Genomic DNA, 19,763 nt, shown 5'->3' on the forward strand with positions numbered 1-19,763 from the left:
ACCATTGATGCTTCAAAAAGGTCTCCGCAGTCTCACTGTGCCCCAGCAATAATGACAGGACTTTTTTAGGCATAACCTGCTTACTATCATTGTTAGCATCTTCTCCTCCCTCCTATCATCTTCTCCAGAACTAGCCACAGAAAGCTGCCTCTTGCACTACCCTTCTCCATAAACAGAACATCCTTCCTGGAATTCAAGAGATGTTGAGTGATTACTCTATGTACTTTTCTAGGTGGACAGGTAGTATCTGATCCCCTGTTGTTCAGAAGGGCATTTTCACAGCTTTGATGGTAAGAACGCATACACACATGACATGGTTGAGTAACTGTGAAATATAAAGATCAAATTTCAGTGGAGTTCTAAGAAATGAGAGATTAGTGAAAAATGGAGGATTTGGAGATGACGTCCTAGAATCTGCAGATTTTAACTGATATAGATGGAAGATGGACAGTCCAGGCAGAGCCCCCAAATGGCTTCAAACTGTACACAAACAGGACATTTTTTTTTTTAAGATTTTATTTATTTATTTGACAGAGAGAGAGGTCATAGGTAGGTAGAAAGGCAGGCAGAGAGAGAGAGGGTAAGCAGGCTCCCTCCGCTGAGCAGAGAACCCGATGTGGCCTTGATCCCAGGACCCTGAGATCACAACCCAAGCTGAAGGCAGAGGCCCAACACACTGAGTGCCACCCAGGCACCCCAGGACACTTTTTGAGGACAGTTAACAATACGGGTCATATTAGAGTACAGAATTAAAAATGTGTAATATAAAAATTTTAAAATGACTCCTGCTAAAATGTCCAAAAGGAAAAATATCATGACAGTGTTGGGCAAGGTTGTGGAGAAATGGGAACTATGAAACACTACATAAACTGATGAAGCCCCTTTGGAGAATGGTGGGCAGCTTCATGATAGCACATTAAATGCACACATGATCTAGCAAGTCTACTCCAGAGTTTATATCCAACAGCACTGCACAGAGATGTTTCCCAAAAGACATTCACAACATTGTTCACAACTCTTAAAGGTCCGAAACTGGAGACAACCAGATGTCCATCCACAATAAAAGGACACATACATTGTAATAGACCCAATCAAAGGAAATCTATTTGGCAATAAGAATGAATGCAACTGGGGCACCTGGGTGACTCCATCTGTTAAGTGTCTGCCGCCTTCGGCTCAGGTCATGATCCCAGGGTCCTGGGATCGAGACCACATTGGGCTCGCTGCTTAGTGGGAAGCCAGCTTCTCCCTCTCCCACTCCCCCTGCTTGTGTTCCCTCTCTGTCTCTCTTTGTCAAATAAATAAATAAAAATAAAATCTTAAAAAGAAAAAAAAAAAGAATGAATGCAAGAACATCATCACAGTATTAGAGAACAGAAACAGAAGACACACAAGAAAAGGAAATCAGGGAAAACCATCTATAGACAAGGACAGGGTGATTGAAAGCAGGACCTGACCTGCAGGACACAGCGCTGGGGCAGAAAACCATAGGGCAACCCCAGCTAAATGGACTGTATAGATGGCAGTCTGTCACCTTCATCCTTTTGCTCCTCCATAACAGAGTAGAAGGCACCAGGACCTTCTAGGCTTTCCAGGACTAAGGTCCAGAAGTACCACTAAACACCTGCTGCTTCAGCACCTTGGAACAGAGATGGGAAGACCATTTCTGAACACTTAGTGAAACTGGAAAAGACATTTAGATGTCTTTTCTCACGGCATTTATTTTAAAGTTCTAGTGGATTATAAGAACTAATGGTCTAACCAAACCTGGTCGATTAAAGGTAGGGCTATTTTGGGGTGACTGGGAGCTCAGTAAGTTAAGCATCTGGGTCTTGATTTCAGCTCAGGTCACAATCTCAGGGTGGTGAGATTGAGCACTCTGTTGCGCTTCACACTGAGCCTGGAGCCTGCCTGAGAATTCTCTCTCCCTCTCCACCTCCATACCTCCTGCACTGCATGCTCACTTTCTCTGTCAAACAAACAAACAAACAAACAAATAAATAAATGTAGGTCTATTTTAAAAATTCCCATAAGTATCTAAATTCTTAAGAATTCTTATATTCTTGGGGCGCCTGGGTGGCTCAGTGGGTTAGAGCCTCTGCCTTCGGCTCAGGTCACAATCCCAGGATTCTGAGATCGAGCCCCACATCGGGCTCTCTGCTCAGCAGGGAGCCTGTTTCCTCCTCTCTCTCTGCCTGCCTCTCTGCCTACTTGTGATGTCTGTCTGTCCAATAAGTAAATAAAGTCTTTAATATATATAGATAGATATAAAAGAATTCTTATATTCTTATTAATTCTTTTCATTAAGATGGAAAACAAGAGTAAAACCAGGCTTCTCGTGAACCCAAAACAAGTGGCTACCATTACGCAAGGTAGCACCCTCTCTTTAGGCCACAGGCCTTCATCACAGCTGCCCCGTTCCTCCCTGTATTCCCTCCAATTCATGGGCTTCTTGGGTATCTGTTTGAGACTGAGACTGGAGCATGGCCCCCACCTCTCCTTTTCTCTTGTCTGTACACACTTGTCACTACAGTCTTCCTGGCTCTCTCTCAGGTATCCAGTCCCTGAGGGCAGTACCTGTCAGCTCGCCTCACCTTCTGGAACCAACTCTCACAGGCTGCTGAACTCCAGCCCTGGCCGACCCTTCCAGTTCCATCCTCTGACAAACCCTGCCTGTCACAGCCGGCTGCTTGGCCAAGCTGGGTCCCTCTCTGTGCTCCCACAGACCCACCCAGGCATACACACTGCCCTGTCCCTGGGTGTTCGTGTGTCTGCTGCCCCCTGAAAGCAGAAGCTCCTAGGGGCAGGGCTGTGTCTTGCGGATTGTTATTTCCCCAGCACCTCGTTCTTTAAATGGATGGATTTGGTGGGTTTTAAGAAATCAACCTGGTATCAGGGCACCTGGGTGGCTCAGTGGGTTAAGCCTCTGCCTTCAGCTCAGATCATGATCTCAGGGTCCTGGGATCAAGACCCACATTGGGCTCTCTGCTCAGCGGGGAGCCTGCTTCTCTCTCTCTCTCTGCTTGCCTTTCTGCCAGCATGTGATCTCTCTCTCTGTCAAATAAGTAAATAAAATCTCAAAAAAAAAAAAAAAAAAAAAAAAGAAAGAAAAGAAAAGAAATTAACCTGGTATTAAAACAATACCTAAAAATCTGAAAATATTCCCATTTTATACTTTCATTTTTGGCCTGAGGCAAACACATAGCTTTATATGGGCCTACAAGAGATACCTGCTAGCTTTCCAGCTGTCCAGCCAGGTAGCTGAATGGTGAAGACTGAAGATTCTGCTTTTGGGTGGCCCCCTCAGCACCTAGCATGGGCTAGCTCATGCACACCAGCAAAGAGTGAGGAGTGTCTGAGGAAAGACGTCTCCCCTCAATGTCACAGAAGCATCATTAAAAAGCTATGCCAGCCTTACATTTTCTTATTTTATATTAAACTACAATAAATACAGTGTAAATGAGAACTCTTGTTAGCATGGATAAATAAAAAAGTGAATCTGAAACATCATTAGGTCTCTCTGACCTTTTTTTTTTTTAAAAAAAGATTTTATTTATTTATTTGACAGAGAGAGATCACATTCGGGACTCGATCCCAGGACCCTGAGATCATGACCTGAGCCGAAGGCAGCGGCTTAAGCCACTGAGCCACCCAGGCGCCCTCTCTGACCTTTTTAATGTGCCATTAATACAGTTATTCTATTAGCAGAGACAGCCTCACTAGAGTAGAAAAAAAAGAATTTCAACATGTAAGACTGTCACAGCAGCAGCTTCTCACCCATATAATCTCTTTAAAAAAAAAAAAGGTAAATAACACATTCTGCAAAAGAAATGCTTGGTTCATTTCTTACCTAAGGTCTTTTTCTTTCCGTAAAGCATTTAGCAACATCTTTATTTCTCTCTCAGAGCACACGTTTGACTTCCACTGAGCGAACAAGTACTAATTCCTTATTATGCATCATCAAAGATTTCCAGATTTCCACAGAGGAATCCTATTGGTATACTAATGAACCACATCCAATAACATTAAAAATCCCTTAAACATGTACAACATTTTCTAGTACACCAAGTATCAGCACAGAAGGATTAGCTGATCCTCATCCAATCTCTGCGAAGTGGGTATCAGCTTCATTGTTGCAGCTGGGGAGCAGCCTTATGGAGGCTGTGACTCGCTCAGTGTCCCACAGCAAATAAGACACTGTTTGCAGGCTTCACGTGGAATCTGCCACCCATTCATGCAGTCTCCCATTCTCACATCTTTATTGACGTAGAGAGGAAAGACAATGGATTGAATATTGGTTCTTCATGGAAAAGCCCCTGTCTGAGACCCTGACTTATTTCTTGAACAGGAAAGCCCAGATGAATTTCAGCTTTTCTATTAAACCAAAAACAAACAAACAAACAAACAAACAAACAAAACTCTAGCTTTCAGTTAAAGCAGGGCTGACAAAAACTTAAAGCCAGTGTGTGATTCCCTCTACAGAATACTCAACAGATAACTTACACTGAAACACATAGTTGTTAGAGCACTGCACAGCAAGAAATAGAGTCCTTAAATAAAAACCTTGGGCTTGGCATTGTATTTGTTATGAAAAGTGCACTCTGTCTTGAAGTTCCAGTGTTAGGCAAAAAGAAGAAAATCGTTTCTTTAGTTTTTTACCACTTTCTCAGGGATTTAATATTATAACAGAAACAGAAATGTAGGCTTAAAGGCTTATATAAGTTTTCTTCAAGAAGTAAAGTATCGAGGGGCACCTGCAGGGCACCTGCATGGTTGGGCCTCTGCCTTCGGCTCAGATCATGATCTCGGGGTCCTGGGATAGAGCCCTGCGTCGGGCTCTCTGCTCAGTGGGGAGCCTGCTTCCCCCTCTCCATGCCTGCCTCTCTGCCTACTTGTGATCTCTCTGTTAAATAAGTAAATAAAATATTTTAAATTAAAAAAAAAAAAAGAAGAAGAAGTAAAGTATCGATAAGTGACCCAGAAAGGCAATTTCCAACAACTGAGGTAGCAAGTGTCACCTCGCTAAGGACCTCCTTAGTGTTAGGACCTCCTAATACAAGGTCCTGTTGGTTGCTAAAGCATGAAAGGAACAGCTCATTTTGCATAGCTTATTTGAAACACAGGATGCATTTAAAAATAATAATTTAAATTTGAATTCAATTTGTTCAGAGTTTATTATGAAATAGTTCTTATGCTCGGGGCTCCAAGAGCTATAAATATTAGGAAGACATACTGCCCTGAGGCTGTCACAATCAAAATCTAAGGTTCTGTTTGTGCCTGTTTGAAACTACCAACTCAAAATGGAAAGAGAACAAAAGCTTCCTTAGAAGGAAGATGCTGAGTTCTACATTCACCTTAGTATTTCTTATCTTGTTATTTTCCTACAAATACAAGCCTTAGCCTAGATTTCCAAACAGCAGAAACAGATCTACCCACTTAAGCAGATATATTCCACTTGCTTATCCAGGACCACATCTCATGAAAATACATGATGCTGGTAGTGGGCCTTTATATTTGTTCACTGAAAATCCCATTCTATTTATTTCCTGGACTTGAAAGACAACCATTTACAATATTATAAAGGCAATACTTCTTCCATCAAGCATACACAGCTTTACATCCTGTCCCCTTCCAATCTGTCAGATGGAAACCCAATTACTCGGGAGCAGCCATAGAAGAGGGGCCTTAATAGTGGATCATTGTGTTTTCTCTTCTGCAGGCTCCTGCCCTATGCAGAAGCCATAGTTAACTTGGGCTTTTGTTCTTAGGTTGAATCCAAGATTTACCAGACTGAATGTCAAAGGATCACATTTCTAAAGAGACTTAGATAGGGGCGCCTGGGTGGCTCAGTGGGCTAAGCCTCTGCCTTTGGTTCAGGTCATGATCTCAGGGTCCTGGGATTAAGCCCCCCATTGGGCTCTCTGCTCAGCAGGAAGCCTGCTCTCCACCCCCCTCCCCACCCGCCCTGCCGCTCTGCCTACTTGTGATCTCTTTCTTTCTCTGTCAAATAAATAAAATCTTTTTAAAATAAATAAATTAATAAATAAAGAGACTTAGATAAACAGGTGAGTAACTCCTGGGCTAAAGGACGATTCCGAGACAGAACAAGGCACACAGAAACCTGTCCCATCACTTCTCAAGGGCAGTGCACCAAAACTGTGGGAGCAGAATCTCTGTGCACTGGACCACAGAACTGATACTCAGGGTGATTCCCAAGTGCTTTAGAGACACAAGCAGGTCTGGCAACCCAGCTGGAGTAAAATCATCAAGCCCCGGAGGGCTGTAGTCAAGGCACAATTTGGGGTGTTGTGAGCATCCATGGTCTTGGGCTTTAAAGGGCGTTTGTTTAGATGGGACCCAAATTCGAAGTTAGTCTTCATACCCAAAGGTGGAGTGCAGTACAAGTCCTCCCACCACTCAGAATCAGCTGAACGAAACAGGAGTTGGCAGCTTAGAAGAAACTACCCAAACCAGAGGCAGAGGACAGCAGAGGAGGGCAGTGGGAGTGGGCTCCACACACCATTTATTCCTCGCCAGCACGCTCATCCTTGGCCCTCCTCGGGCCAAGAGCCCAGTGCTTGGTCTAGGCCAGTGCTGTCCAATGGAAATACAATAAAAACATGCATCATTTCAAACTTTCTATGAGCTACATTAAAAAAGAATGAAACATGATAAATTAATTTTAGTAATATACTTTGTTTCAATGAATGTACTCAAAATATCATCTCAACATATAATCAGTATAAAATTTATCAGTGGTATATTATAAATTTCTTCTTATAGGATTTCATCTCTAACATCCCAGGCAGACTTTATTTATCCTCACAGCACACCTCAACTCAGACTAGCCACATCTGAAGTCCTCAGTAGTGGTCTCATGACTTTTGGCTCCCATAGTGGGCATCACAGATCTAGACAATCACGCTGGCCCTCAGCCCCATCTTCCTCCTCTCCTATACTCAACTTGTCCCTGATTTTCAGGATTCCTGCTACAAAATCATGCCTCAATCCTGGGATAAAGGACAATTCTGAGACAGAAGAAGGTGCACAGAAACCTCTCCCATCACTTCTCAGGGGTAGTGCACCAAAACTGCGGGAGCAGAATCTCTGTGCACTGGACCCCAGAACTGATACTCAGGGTGATTCCCAAGTGCTTTAGAGATATAAGCAGGTCTGGCAACCCAGCTGGAGTAAAAAGCCCTAGCTTTCCACTTTCCACTCTCAAATCCAATACCCAAATTTCCCACATGCAAAATTTTTAATCCCCAAGTTGCTGAAATCACTTCCCTGGTATCTTTTTACATTTACTTCTATTTTTTTGTTCCTGTTTCAGTACACGTCACTCTTTCACCTCTGGTAAAAAAACTTCTGTCCTGGCCCTTGTTCCTACAGAAATTCCACATGGGATGAGAGGGACTGGAGGGATTTGGACAAAAGAGAACAAAATTTTCTTAAACTGTAAAATATTTTTAAAAAAGTAATTTAATAAAATCTAAATTCAGAACAATTACAAAGAAGAAAATAGAGACGCTCCTGTGAGTTACATAAACAACACTATGGCCACAGCTGTGTGGGCATTCAAAACTGCAAGAATTGTGAAAGACCCAAGAGGAAAGCAGGAGAGCCAAGCTGACAAAAAAAACAGAGGACGCAGACAGACAGCCCCACAGACGGAGTTCCCTTTGATGCTCCTGGCTAAGCGCTTCACCACCTCACTAGAGAGGGACCTGAAAATCAATGCCAGAACCACAGTGCTCTATTTGTGTTTTCTTGTATATTTAAGCAAGTATATTTGTATTCTTGTATATTTAATGCAATAAATAAATATTCTTGTATATTTAATGCAAGTTAACCAGAAACCCCACAGCATAAATCCCATCATTCTCAAGGAAACATTTTGTTGCCTTTAGGAAGTTACAAGTAAGCAAAGCCTTACAGCTATTTTGAAGACAGGAAAGTAAACAAGGCACTGGATTGGGAGGAGGCTGCAAGTGACAATGACCATCACATTTCTGGTGTTCCTAGAGGGGGGTATCAGATGTGGACAACCCCCTCAGAAGGGCACCTCAATAAGGCTCACTCCTTTCCTCCTTCGGTGAGGGAAATAACCAGGACCACCATTCACTCATTCAACAATTTTCTCGAGATCTATTTTGCGCCAGGCTCTGAGTCGAAGCCTAGTAAGAGAACGAAATAATGTCAGGAGCCACCAGGGCAGCTGCCGCTCACAGAGCTATGAGCAAAACTATGCAGTAGCCTAAGTCTGCTTTTAGAACACACTTCTGGCCAACTCTCTGAGACCTACTTCTGTGAAATAGTCCCCTCTTTTGTCCTGATGTCACCCCAAACCCCTACCTGCTCCTCTGATGAACACTCACTGCAAAGCCACTAGGCTGCAGGCTCCCTCTCCCTCCCAGGTCAAAACACCAGACCCTGCATGTCAAGAAAAGAGCAATCTTATTGTAACAGTTCATGGTAGAAATAACTAAGTATACAGCCTGTGAGTGGGGAGCAGTCACTACGAGTTGTAGGGAAACCTTTCTGCAAGAGCTAGCACTTACCTGAGTCTTCATGAATGGGCTGTGCTGAGACTGAGAAAGAGACAGCATAGGTAAGTAGAATGCATGGGGGTCTGTGAAGGTCCCAGGATTCTGAGGTGGTATGTGGTGGTGGTTCAGAAAACATGCTTGAGAAGGTTCCAACAAGATCTTCCAGAACCAACAATGGATAAAGAATAAAAGGAAGGGCATTATAGGACTGGAAAGCAACATGTAAGAAAAACTCGGAGGTAAACGACAGTGGTACATTTAAGGAAATAAAGCAGGTTAGGCCAGTTAATGTCTAAGCTTAGGGAGGAAAGGCAGAGGGGTATCAAGAGATGAGCCTAAAGAGAACCACCCTGGCCAAATTCCTTACTCCTTATCCTAAAGGGTACAGGAAACCACTGACCTTTTAAATATTAAGCCAGTGAGGAATATCATCTGGAAATAGTGTGGAAGATGGATCTGAGGAGAGCAAAATGTGGGGAGACAGACAAGTTAGGAGGATTTCAGTAATGCGCATGAGAGACCGTGAGGACCTTAATGAAAATGGTAGCAGCAGGGATGGATATTGTGACAAAATTCTAGAGACATTCATATCAAAGGTATAGAGCATGATTGCTTAAAGGTGAGGGATGAAAGGAAGGATGTAGACAATCATGATTACTAGGTTATCTGGCTAGGACTACTGGGCCCATGGGAACTTGCTTGTCAAGAGAAAGCTGTGCAAACTACAGTATCTCCTCCATTCTTTAAAAAGTCTACCTATGCTATTTTTCTCAGGTCTTAAATAGAAAAGTTTATAATTCAATGTTATGCCATTCAACTGATCCACACAATCTCAGTTAATTATGAATTGAAAAATTTATTGATCAGTCACATCAAACTCCTGGCTGCTAATACAATCTGAATGTTTAGGTTAAAATGGAAAGGTGAAAAATTAAGAGCCTTTATTACCAGTGTTTTCTGTTAATGATGATTCTCTCATACTTTACTGGTTTGCCTTGTGATCTGACGTGCTCAATGATCAAGTATAAGAAATCAAATTCTAAGTGGCTTCTAAATTATAGTTAACATAAACTGTACCAAAGTATAATTTTAAAAATATTAAAAATTTGGGCGCCTGGGTGGCTCAGTGGGTTAAGCCCTGCCTTCAGCTCAGGTCATGATCTCGGGGTCCTGGGATCGAGTCCCGCATCGGGCTCTCTGCTCATCGGAAAGCCTGCTTCCCTCTCTCTCTCTGCCTGCCTCTCTGACTACTTGTGATTTCTCTGTGTGTCAAATAAATAAATAAAATCTTTAAAATTAAAAAATTAAAAAAAAAATAAAAATATTAAAAATTTAATCCTTACATAAATACACAGTGAAAATAAAGGTTTTATAACCATTTAATAAGGCAACCAGACACTTGACAAAGCCAGTTTAAAAGAAAATCTGAGTTAGGCAAAGCCTTCTTAGATATAAGCTCAAGCAACAACAATAAAATAAGTTGAATTTCATCAAATTTAAAAACACTTGTGCTCAAAAGGACACCATCAAGAAAGGGAAACAACAACCCACAGAAAGGTAGGAAATGTTTATAAATCGTGTTATCTTTTTTTTTTTTTTTTTTAAAGATTTTATTTATTTGACAGAGAAAGACACAGAGAGAGAGAAGGAACACAAGCGGGGGCAGGGAGGGCGGGGAGGGAGAAGCAGGCTTCCCACCCAGCAGGGAGCCCGATGTGAGACTTTATCTTAGGACCCTGGGATCATGACCTGAGCCGAAGGCAGACATTTAATGACTAAACCACCCAGGTGCCCCTAAATCATGTTCTCTGATAAACAACCTGTATCTAGAATATATAGAGAACTATTACAACTCAATAATATAAAGACACAATAATAAAACAAAACCCCTCAATAATAAAAATAATTAAAAATTGGTCAAGGGATCTGAATAGACATTTTTCTGAAGAAGGTAAAGAAGTGGCCAATATGCAGATGAAAAGATGTTCAACATCATTAGCATTTAGAGAAATGCAAATCAAAACCAGTGAAATACCATTTCATAGCCACTCGTATGGCTGTAATTCAAATACCAGAAAGATTGTCCAAAAAGACAAGTGTTGGTGAGGATGTGGAGAAACTGGGCCCTCAAATACTGCTGCTGGCCGTGTGAAATGGCGCGGTTGCCCTGGGAAGTAGTCAGGCAGTTCCTCACAAAGTGAAACACAGTCAACATCTAAGACTGGCCATCCCACCCCTAGGTACATGAGCTAGAGAAATGAAAACCTACAGTCACACAAAAACTATGAATGTTCATAGCAGCATTACTTGGGAACAGACATCAACAGAGGGAAAGTAGAAAGTGGTACAGCCACTTTTGGCATATTACTGGGGAATGAGAAAAGAACGAAGTATGAATACAGGCTGCAACCCCGATGAATCCTGAGCACATTATGCTGAGTAAAAGAAGCCCGTCATAAAAGACCATACAGTATTTGAGTCCACTGATCTGACATGTCCAGAATCGGTAACTCAACAGGGACAAAAAGTAGATCAATGGTTATCTAGGAGTGGGGGACTGAGGTAAAATGGGGAGTAACTGCTAACAGATATAAGATCTCTTTTGGGGAAGATAAAAATGTTCTAAAATTGATTGTGATGATGGTTGCACAATTCTGTAAGTACAGAGAAAACCACTGGATTGTATACTTTTAAGCAGGTAAATTGTACAATAGGAAAATTACATGTCTATAAAAACTATTATATAGATATATATAAATAGAATAAATATATATACTAAAGTATACATATGTCAATATAATCAAATTAAATTTGAAAAACTGGGGTTACATAGTTCATGAAAAAAATAAAAAAGAATGAGACTGGTAAATTAGACACAAATTTGTTCAATTTATTGCCTACAAGGCAATTAAACTGTAACATTTGAAGTCTTATTTCCTACTATAGAAAACAAGAAATAATCACACTTATCCTATTCTGTATGTTAAGTTCTAAGGTGACAGAGTTGTAAAATATAATAGTATAGATACAAATAAGTCAAACTTGTATTCTTCTAGGTTTGTTACATTAGAGTAAATGTCACATAGTCATTTGTTATCTTATTCCCATGTCTTTGATAATTTTTCTTAACAAAGGATTCTCATGAGCAAACCACAATGATTTTGCAGCCCAGTGTCGGTAAATAGAAAATGACAGGGTATTTTTTCCTAGCTAACCACATGGAAACAATCTAAAACTGAAGAAATCTCAAAACTAAAGCCCCAAGAAATCCCCTGAATGAAACAAAGGAAAACATGCCCAAGTAACTCTTAAAACTGTTAGGATTTTTTAATTTTTTATTTTTTAAAGATTTTATTTATTTAATTTACAGACAGAGATCACAAGCAGACAGAGAGGCAGGCAGAGAGAGAGGGGGAAGTAGGCTCCCTGCTGAGCAGGGAGCCCGATGCAGGGCTTGATCCCAGGACCCTGGGACCATGACCTGAGCCAAAGGCAGAGGCTTTAACCCACTGAGCCACCCAGGCACCCCAGGTTTTTTTTAAACTACATATTAATATCTGTACTAACTATAGCAACATTTTATATTAATAACAATAACTATTGCAATATAGTAATAACTATAGTAGTTATTAAAGAAAGAGAGAGCTAGTTTGAAAATTCTCACCTGATAATAGAGGAAGTTATTACATCAACTTTAAATATTTGCAAGACAGAAAAAAAGATGCTATAAAAGTTGTTGGGTATTTATAAACCCAATAAAAGAGGTGGAGCATCAGTGAGGCAGACTGACATAAGCTGGAAGACAAACCTATGATTAGTAATGACGGGCTCATGGAGCCAGCTAAATCATAGCTAAATTGCATTGCTGATGAGAAGGAAAGAAAAACCAATAAAACTAGGAAACAGACCAAAGTAATCCAATTTAAGGATCATCAGCCTACTGGAGGTCAAATAATTATGCAAGCAGAGTAGAAATCTGACTTCAAAAAGAAATTAAAGACAATTTTCTGGATGCTCAATAGAGTCAATTATAATGCAGCTATCTTAGAGGTATATGAAAAGCCATTTATAGCAACTGTCATTGAAATGTCCCTGGGTATCCTCGTATTTTAAGCATGAAACACAGAAACAGAAAGATATGGTTTTGGGGGATGTGGGGATGAGCAGGGAGCCCAATGTTGGCCTCGATCTCATGACCTTGAGATCATGACCTGCGCCAGAAACAAGAGTTGGACAGTAATCTGACTGCATCACCCAGGAAAAAAGCTATGTTTTAAAAAATTAATTAATTGGGGCCCCTGGGTGGCTCAGTCAATTAAGCGTTCGACTCCTGCTTTCCACTCAGGTCATGATCTCAGGTTCCTGAGATAAAGCCCCACATTGGGCTCGGCGCTCAGCCTGGAGTCTGCTCATCTCTCTTCCTCTGCTCCTCCTCCTGCTCTCTCTCTCTTCCCCTACCCCCCCATGAATAAATAAAATCTTTAAAAAAAAAAATAATTAATTAATTAATTTGACAGAGAAAGAGGGAGAGAACACAAGTAGGGGGAGCAGCAAGCAGAGGGAGAGGGAGAAGAAGGCTCCCTGCCAAGCAAGGAGACAGATGCAGGGCTTGATTCCAGAACTCTGGGATGATGACCTGAGCCAAAGGCAGACACCTAACCAACTGAGCTACCCAGGTGTCCCAGAAAGCTATGCTTTAAAAAAGGGGGGGTGGAGTGGGGAATATAAACATGCTAGGATATTGTATTCTATCACTTTATACTGATTAAATTACCTAAGAATAGTTACATAGATGGATTCACAGACAGAAAGTCCTACATGAAATGTGTTTCAGACCCCTCTGAAAAATTATCTATATACCTTGGAAGTAAAAGGCAGAACCTGGCAAATGACTGGTCTAAGGTACTAATTTTGCCAGAGGTTACACCAAAGAATATTTTCTGCCACCAGCAGAGATAAAAATGCAACTGAAACCCCTAGCAGATAAGACGGCAGTGACTTAGAGACCAAAGGCACCTTGTCCAGATGCTAAGGACCACCACCAGGAAGGCACTTGTTTACTGATGACAAAGACACTAATTAAATCACTGGTTGGTGAGTTCAGAACAGTCTGTTCTAGAGGTGAATGTAGCTATTTAAGGAGCTACAGAACCTGAAACAATTTATCAATGAGCTAAAAATATCCAGACAAGGATCTAGTGAGAGTTACCCAAAAAGGACAAGTAGATTGCAGCATCAACAAAAAGCTGGGTTAGAGATGTCAAGATTAATCAAACAACATTTTGAAAAATATAAGGTATAAACAATTTATAAGTGTCTAGACTATCTTGAAAAGGCTGGATATCACATGACTTCTGAAGGCATAGCTAAGATTCTTTTTTTTTTTTTTTTTTTTTTTTTGAGAGAGAGATCACAAGTAGGCAGAGAGGCAAGCGGGGTGGGGGGTAGCAGGTTCCCTGCCAAGCAGAGAGCCTGATGTGGGGCTCGATCCCAGGACCCTGAGATCATGACCTGGGCTGAAGACAGAGGCTTAATGCACTGAGCCACCCAGGTTCCCCAAGATTCATTAACAGAAATATACATCAGCAGTAATGGAAACAATTGTGCCATGATATTTCTGTAAAAATAGGTTAACCAAATTAGAAGTTATCTTTTTTGAAAGGGAGATTGCTTTTAAAAAAGGGGGGGAGGGGGAAGACTAGGAACAATAAAGAAAAACATACACGGCAAAGAAAACAGAAATGTAGCAGTTAAAACATATAAAATACATGAGTCAAATAAAGCAAAGATCACTGCCTGGCATAGAAACAAAATCCAACAATGTGCTGTCCCTAAGAGATACAAGTAAGCCAAAACAAAAATGGGCAGTAGGTCAAGGTTTAAGATTTACTGTATCTCTGCAAAAACAAAAAAGTGAAGGTTACTATTATAAAAATGATCTTAAGTGTGAAAAAGTATATATAAAAATATAAAAACTTAATACAGTGCATCTTAATATGTAAACATAATCGCAACATATATCCTTTTTTTTTTTTTTAAAAAAAGATTTTATTTATTTGAGAGAGAGAGAGAGAGACACAGCATGAGCAGGGGGAAAGGGACAGAGGGAGAGGGAGAAGCAGATTGCCCACTGAGCAGGACACCCAATTCGGGGTTTGATCCTCGGACCCTGGGATCACCACCACAGCCGAAGGCAGACATTCAACTGACTGAGCCACCCAGATGCCCCACCCAGATGCCCCACATCATAAAATATAATTATATCTAAAAGCCTTAGCAGGACCCCACAGCAGACTGAACAGATAAGGAATTAAAAACCTCTCAATGAACCAGACCCAGTATCTCTAAATCTCTTAAGGACAAATAGTATGTATCTCTAATAGTAATAGCTATACCTTAGTAAAAACTATTATTCATTTCTGTTTTCCACTTTGAGCCTCTCCACATATTTTACAAATAGTTTTAATGCTCAACCAACCTCTAAATGCTTCTCTGTGCATCATTCTGTAACATTTGTCACTCAGGAGATACTTATTATTGATAATAAGTGCTCAATAAAGTATTTGTTGGATAAGCTAATAATACCAATAAGAGAACAACAGCAATAACCCTGGAAAAACAGCACCACCAGTTGAAAAGAATTCCAAATGTATGAATAGCAGTTTCTTTTCTCCCATGCCCTAGACAGAATACAACCCTTCTTTCCTTAAAATGTGAAGATAAGCTGCCATTTAAGATCATTTAAAACAATTTAATAAACACCATGTTAAGCTTTAAAAAAAGAGGAAAAATTATGTTTACTGACCTCGTAAGAATGTAAGGCGAAAATGAAGCTGGATTATCCTGCTCTGAAAAGAGGGGCATAGATCCTCCCATGATCCACAGACGGAAGTACAAAACGACAATCACCTTCAAAGAAAAAAAGATTTGGTAAGAAAATCATTGCTTGTTGGGTGTCAAGCCCCACCTTTTTGGAGGACACTTGTGATGCTTTATAAATGTTTTATTTTGTTTCACTGTGAACATTTCTATAAAGTCCTAAGATTCAAGAAGAGGAGGCAAGATGGAAACAGCTGGGAAGGGAGAAGAGTATAAACAATGAAGGTGTTGAGGGAGAGGCAAGCAAATTCTTAATTACAGCTGTCAGTAGCAAGCATTTACCAGCTGTTATCCACTGTGCTAAAGACTTTTCATCTCACCTGCGGCCTCACAGCAACCCCAGAGGTAGATGAGAAAGCTGAAGTTTAGAGGTAATTTATCCAGAATCCCATAGCTAATAAACTGCAAGATCCAGGAGGTGAATCTATGTCACTATCCAACCATGTTCTTAACCATTCCATTTACACAGCCCTGTGAAAGTTAATTTAGAGTATAATAAATAATACTGCCATGTTCTGAATAAACACATTTGAAGTGTTCCAACCCTTGAATGCCCTGAAGCAGAACATTCATGAAGGGTTATTTCAACAAATCCCAAGAACATCTTTTGTGTCACCCACTAGAATTCTATTACTAAATGGTGCTATCTTGTTGCTAAGGTGAATAAGAAAACCAAAAGCAGAGACATTTCTGTGGGGATGAGTCTTGCTTATAAGGGTGTTTACCCACATAGGCCTTCCAGATGATTCTTACTTCAATAGGACAAAATTACATTGTTTTTATTAAAGTTAGAGGGAAACATTTGCTTGAATAAAAAGCCAAAGGATTAATTTTGGAGGCAGTTAAAGCTGGATTGTTTTTTCCATGAATATAACTGACTTCCTTTAAAAATATCTTAATATAAATAACCTCAAATCCAAAAACCTAAAATAAATGTATGGTGTCAGCCAAAAGCACATCAACAGTAAACAATGCCTAGGCAGCAACTGAAAATCATCTTAATGTTCACACAATGTCCTGCTCAAACTGAATTAAATTCTTAAAGACATTATAATGGAAAATATCAACTGTGAAAGTAATAGGAAAAGTATCCCCAAAGCATATAAATTCCCTAAAATACCATGTATTTGTATAGAGGGAAAAAACTGTGATAATTAAACAAAAGGAATAGGAAGATAAATAGAAGATAGGGTTTTAAGAATAAATTTTTAGAAGAACAAAATGATTATTAACTGACAACTTTCCCCATAGCAATGGCGTCAAATTACTTGCATTCCCATACAGCTCTAAGAAAATAAGTCACTTCTGAAACCAGTGATGAATCACCCTCATTCTATGCAAAGATAATGGGGAATACTTTAGAGAAATATTTTGTCCCTTTTGTTGAGACTGTCCAGTCAAGACTCTCTGCTGTCATTTGGATCTGCATACTCTTCTTACATAAACATGTTTTAGTGTCAAGAAAAAAAAAATCATGTTAATTGGTAACATTACAATTCAAAGAAAGGCTTTTCATAAGTTTCCCATTCAAGTTTATGGGGAACGGCAACAGCATAAGAGAATGGTCTCCTGAATCCAGCACTGTAAGAAAGTGATTAATGTGACAGTCACCAAAGATGGCAACCAAGAATTCCTGCCCCCCTTTGCATGTGCTTTCTGCTCTTCCCATCAAGAAGGAAGCCAACTGCCCTCCTCTTGAGTCTGAGCTAGTCTTGTGACTTGCAATGACCAAGAGAATGTGGTAAGAGGTATACTGTGTCAGTTCTGAGCCTACCCTGAGAGGTCCTGCGACTTTGGGTTCATGCTTTCAGAACCAGCTGCCATGTTGTAAGGAAGTCCTGGCTACCCTGCTAGAGTGAGGCTACAGGGAGAGACCCTAGGGAGTGAGAAAGCACAGACAGACCGTCGAGCCCAGAGGACAGCTACAGGAAGCTGCTTGTGTAATCCCAGTCAAAAATCACAAGAAGCATTAGAACCATCTAGCTCCACGCTGCCCAACTAAAGCATTAAGGGCAAATACATGTGATGGTTGTTTTAAGCCACTACATTTGGGGGTGGTTTGTTGTGCAGCAATACATAACTGATACAGCTTGGTTTGTGCCACTGAGACAACTCAGAATCAGCATCTTGAAAGGGACTCATAAAATATTACAGTTGACACTGTCCATGTCACTGAGTTCACATACTCTGAGAAGGTTTTCATGCATACCTTCCAAAGCTTTGTAACATTCACAGCATGTAAACTCTTTGATTCTAAGATCATGCTATTAGCATCTATTGCTGATTCTATTAAATAATCTGGATCATGTCTCTGAGCCAAGTGAAGTAAAATATCCCTTATTAGATATTTCAGAAGCATAGATATACTTACGTAACTTATGACTAAAGTGGCCCTTTTTAAGAATGGCCTCATGGTAAGCAGGAAATGCCTATTGCTCCTTGCTGTCAGATACCTGGAACAGGAGAGAAAAAAAAATCTTAAATAAGTGTTAGAGTCCATCACACATAATGTTCTCCATTCACTGTGAATAAGCCATAGCTCGAAAAAAGGTCAGAAAGGATCAGAGCTAAGAGCATGGCTCCTGGATCCAGACCACTTGGGTTTCAGTCCCCCAGCTGCTTATTATCTAAAAGATCTGGGGCAAGTTTCTTAACTTCTTTGCCTGTCTATGTTTCTCACTTACAATAAAAAAAAAAAAAAAAAAAAAAAAAAAGGGATAAAGTAGTACCTACTTTACAGAAACATTGTGGGGTAAAATGAAATAATACTTGGTGTAGGATCTAGCATTGTTAGCTGTGAATATTACTACCCCATCAATGGCAAATAACCCAGCAATTATGGTAACTGTATGGTTACACTGGTGGTCCAAGGGATGATCAGAAACAAGAGTTTGCCTACTGCATTTAATTTGAGATACTATGTCATCATTCTACAAAATACACAAATACCTTTTTAAAAAAGATTTATTTATTTTAGAGAGGATGGGAGCCGAGGAAGAAAATCCCAAACAGACTCCCTGTTGAGCACAGAACTCAAAATGGGGCTTGATCCCATGACCCTGAGATCATGACCTAAGCTGAAATCAAGGAGTCAGGCCACCCAGGTGCCCTATCTCACAAGTATCTTAGCCCTGAAAAAATAAAAGTATCCAAGTCACCCAAGGTTAAGAAACTTACCCAAGCTAACAAAGTTAGTAAACCTCACTGGTGGGATCAGAGCTCACCAATATGTAATGGGCAATTATCTCATCAGCCTATGGCCTCTGGAACCAAACTAGGTTACAAGAATGTCAACTTCTTAGAGGGGCAGAACTTATTCGGATGCTGTGTCTACCATAGCTCACTGATTTGTACAAAATGAGAACTGCGTATTTCTGCATAAGAGGCACATGGCTTTGATAAAGAAAATAGGGGTGCCTGGGTGGCTTAGTTGGTTAAGTGTCTCCTTTCGGCTCAGGTCACGATCCTGGAGTCCCAGGATCCTCTGGCTACCCGCTCAGCAGGAAGTCTGTTTCTCCCACTGCCCTTCACCCCACTCATGCTCTCTCTTTCACTCTCTCTGACTCTCAAACAAATAATCTTAATTAGAAAAACAAAGACGATGGAAGAAAAGCAAGAGAAAGCTATTAACAATTCCCAAGCAAAAACCTAAAGTGTCATTTTCACCTACATGCAAACTTCTATGTTTTAAACTACAAAGTGAGGGAACAAATCAAATCATGTAATCCAGCAAGCATTTCCCACCTCATCCTTATTTTTCCTACTCTTTTCCATATTTTTTCTTTTACTCTATTTAATTTCTCCTGGAAGGATGTCTTCTCAAATCTCTTAAAAGCTGCACTTGAATGAGGTCTCTTTACACAATGGGAATATTTTACTGGCGAGATATCCCTTTGTAAGGCCTCAGTAGGTTCAAATCACAAAGAAGTGTCCATCTTCATGACTGCTTATAAAATATATATGGTTGCTCCACTTTGCAACAGTTAAATGTGTCCAGATGGTACTGTAAGGAGGCAACAATGTCACTCAGAAGCAGGTCTGGTCTCTCTTCTTGCTTCCTGTTTCCTCTTCGTAGTTCATAAAGAGGAAGCTGTGGATCAGACCTTTCAGAGTTCTTTTTTTTTTTTTTTTTTTTTTTTTTTTTTTTTTTAAAGATTTTATTTATTTATTTGTCAGAGAGAGAGAGGGAGAGAGAGCGAGTACAGGCGGACAGAATGGTAGGCAGAGGGAGAAGCAGGCTCCCTGCTGAGCAAGGAGCCCGATGCGGGACTCGATCCCAGGACGCTGGGATCATGACCTGAGCCGAAGGCAGCTGCTTAACCAACTGAGCCACCC

The 19,763-nt window shown here is 40.5% G+C and overlaps 1 protein-coding gene across 3 annotated transcripts in view; it reads right to left on the reverse strand.

Annotated features, from left to right (window-relative positions):
- Positions 1-19,763, reverse strand: part of TMTC1 (transmembrane O-mannosyltransferase targeting cadherins 1) — a 277,223-nt gene that overhangs the window by 132,905 nt on the left and 124,555 nt on the right. For all 3 annotated transcript variants that reach the window (XM_059185860.1, XM_059185861.1, XM_059185859.1), the window contains 2 exons: positions 17,800-17,881; positions 15,355-15,458 (listed from right to left, as the gene is read on the reverse strand). In XM_059185860.1, the coding sequence (XP_059041843.1) occupies positions 15,355-15,458; positions 17,800-17,881 (186 nt within the window). The remainder of the gene's footprint in view (positions 1-15,354; positions 15,459-17,799; positions 17,882-19,763) is intronic.

This window comes from Mustela lutreola, chromosome 8, assembly GCF_030435805.1.
Source record: "Mustela lutreola isolate mMusLut2 chromosome 8, mMusLut2.pri, whole genome shotgun sequence".
Taxonomy (NCBI): domain Eukaryota; kingdom Metazoa; phylum Chordata; class Mammalia; order Carnivora; family Mustelidae; genus Mustela; species Mustela lutreola.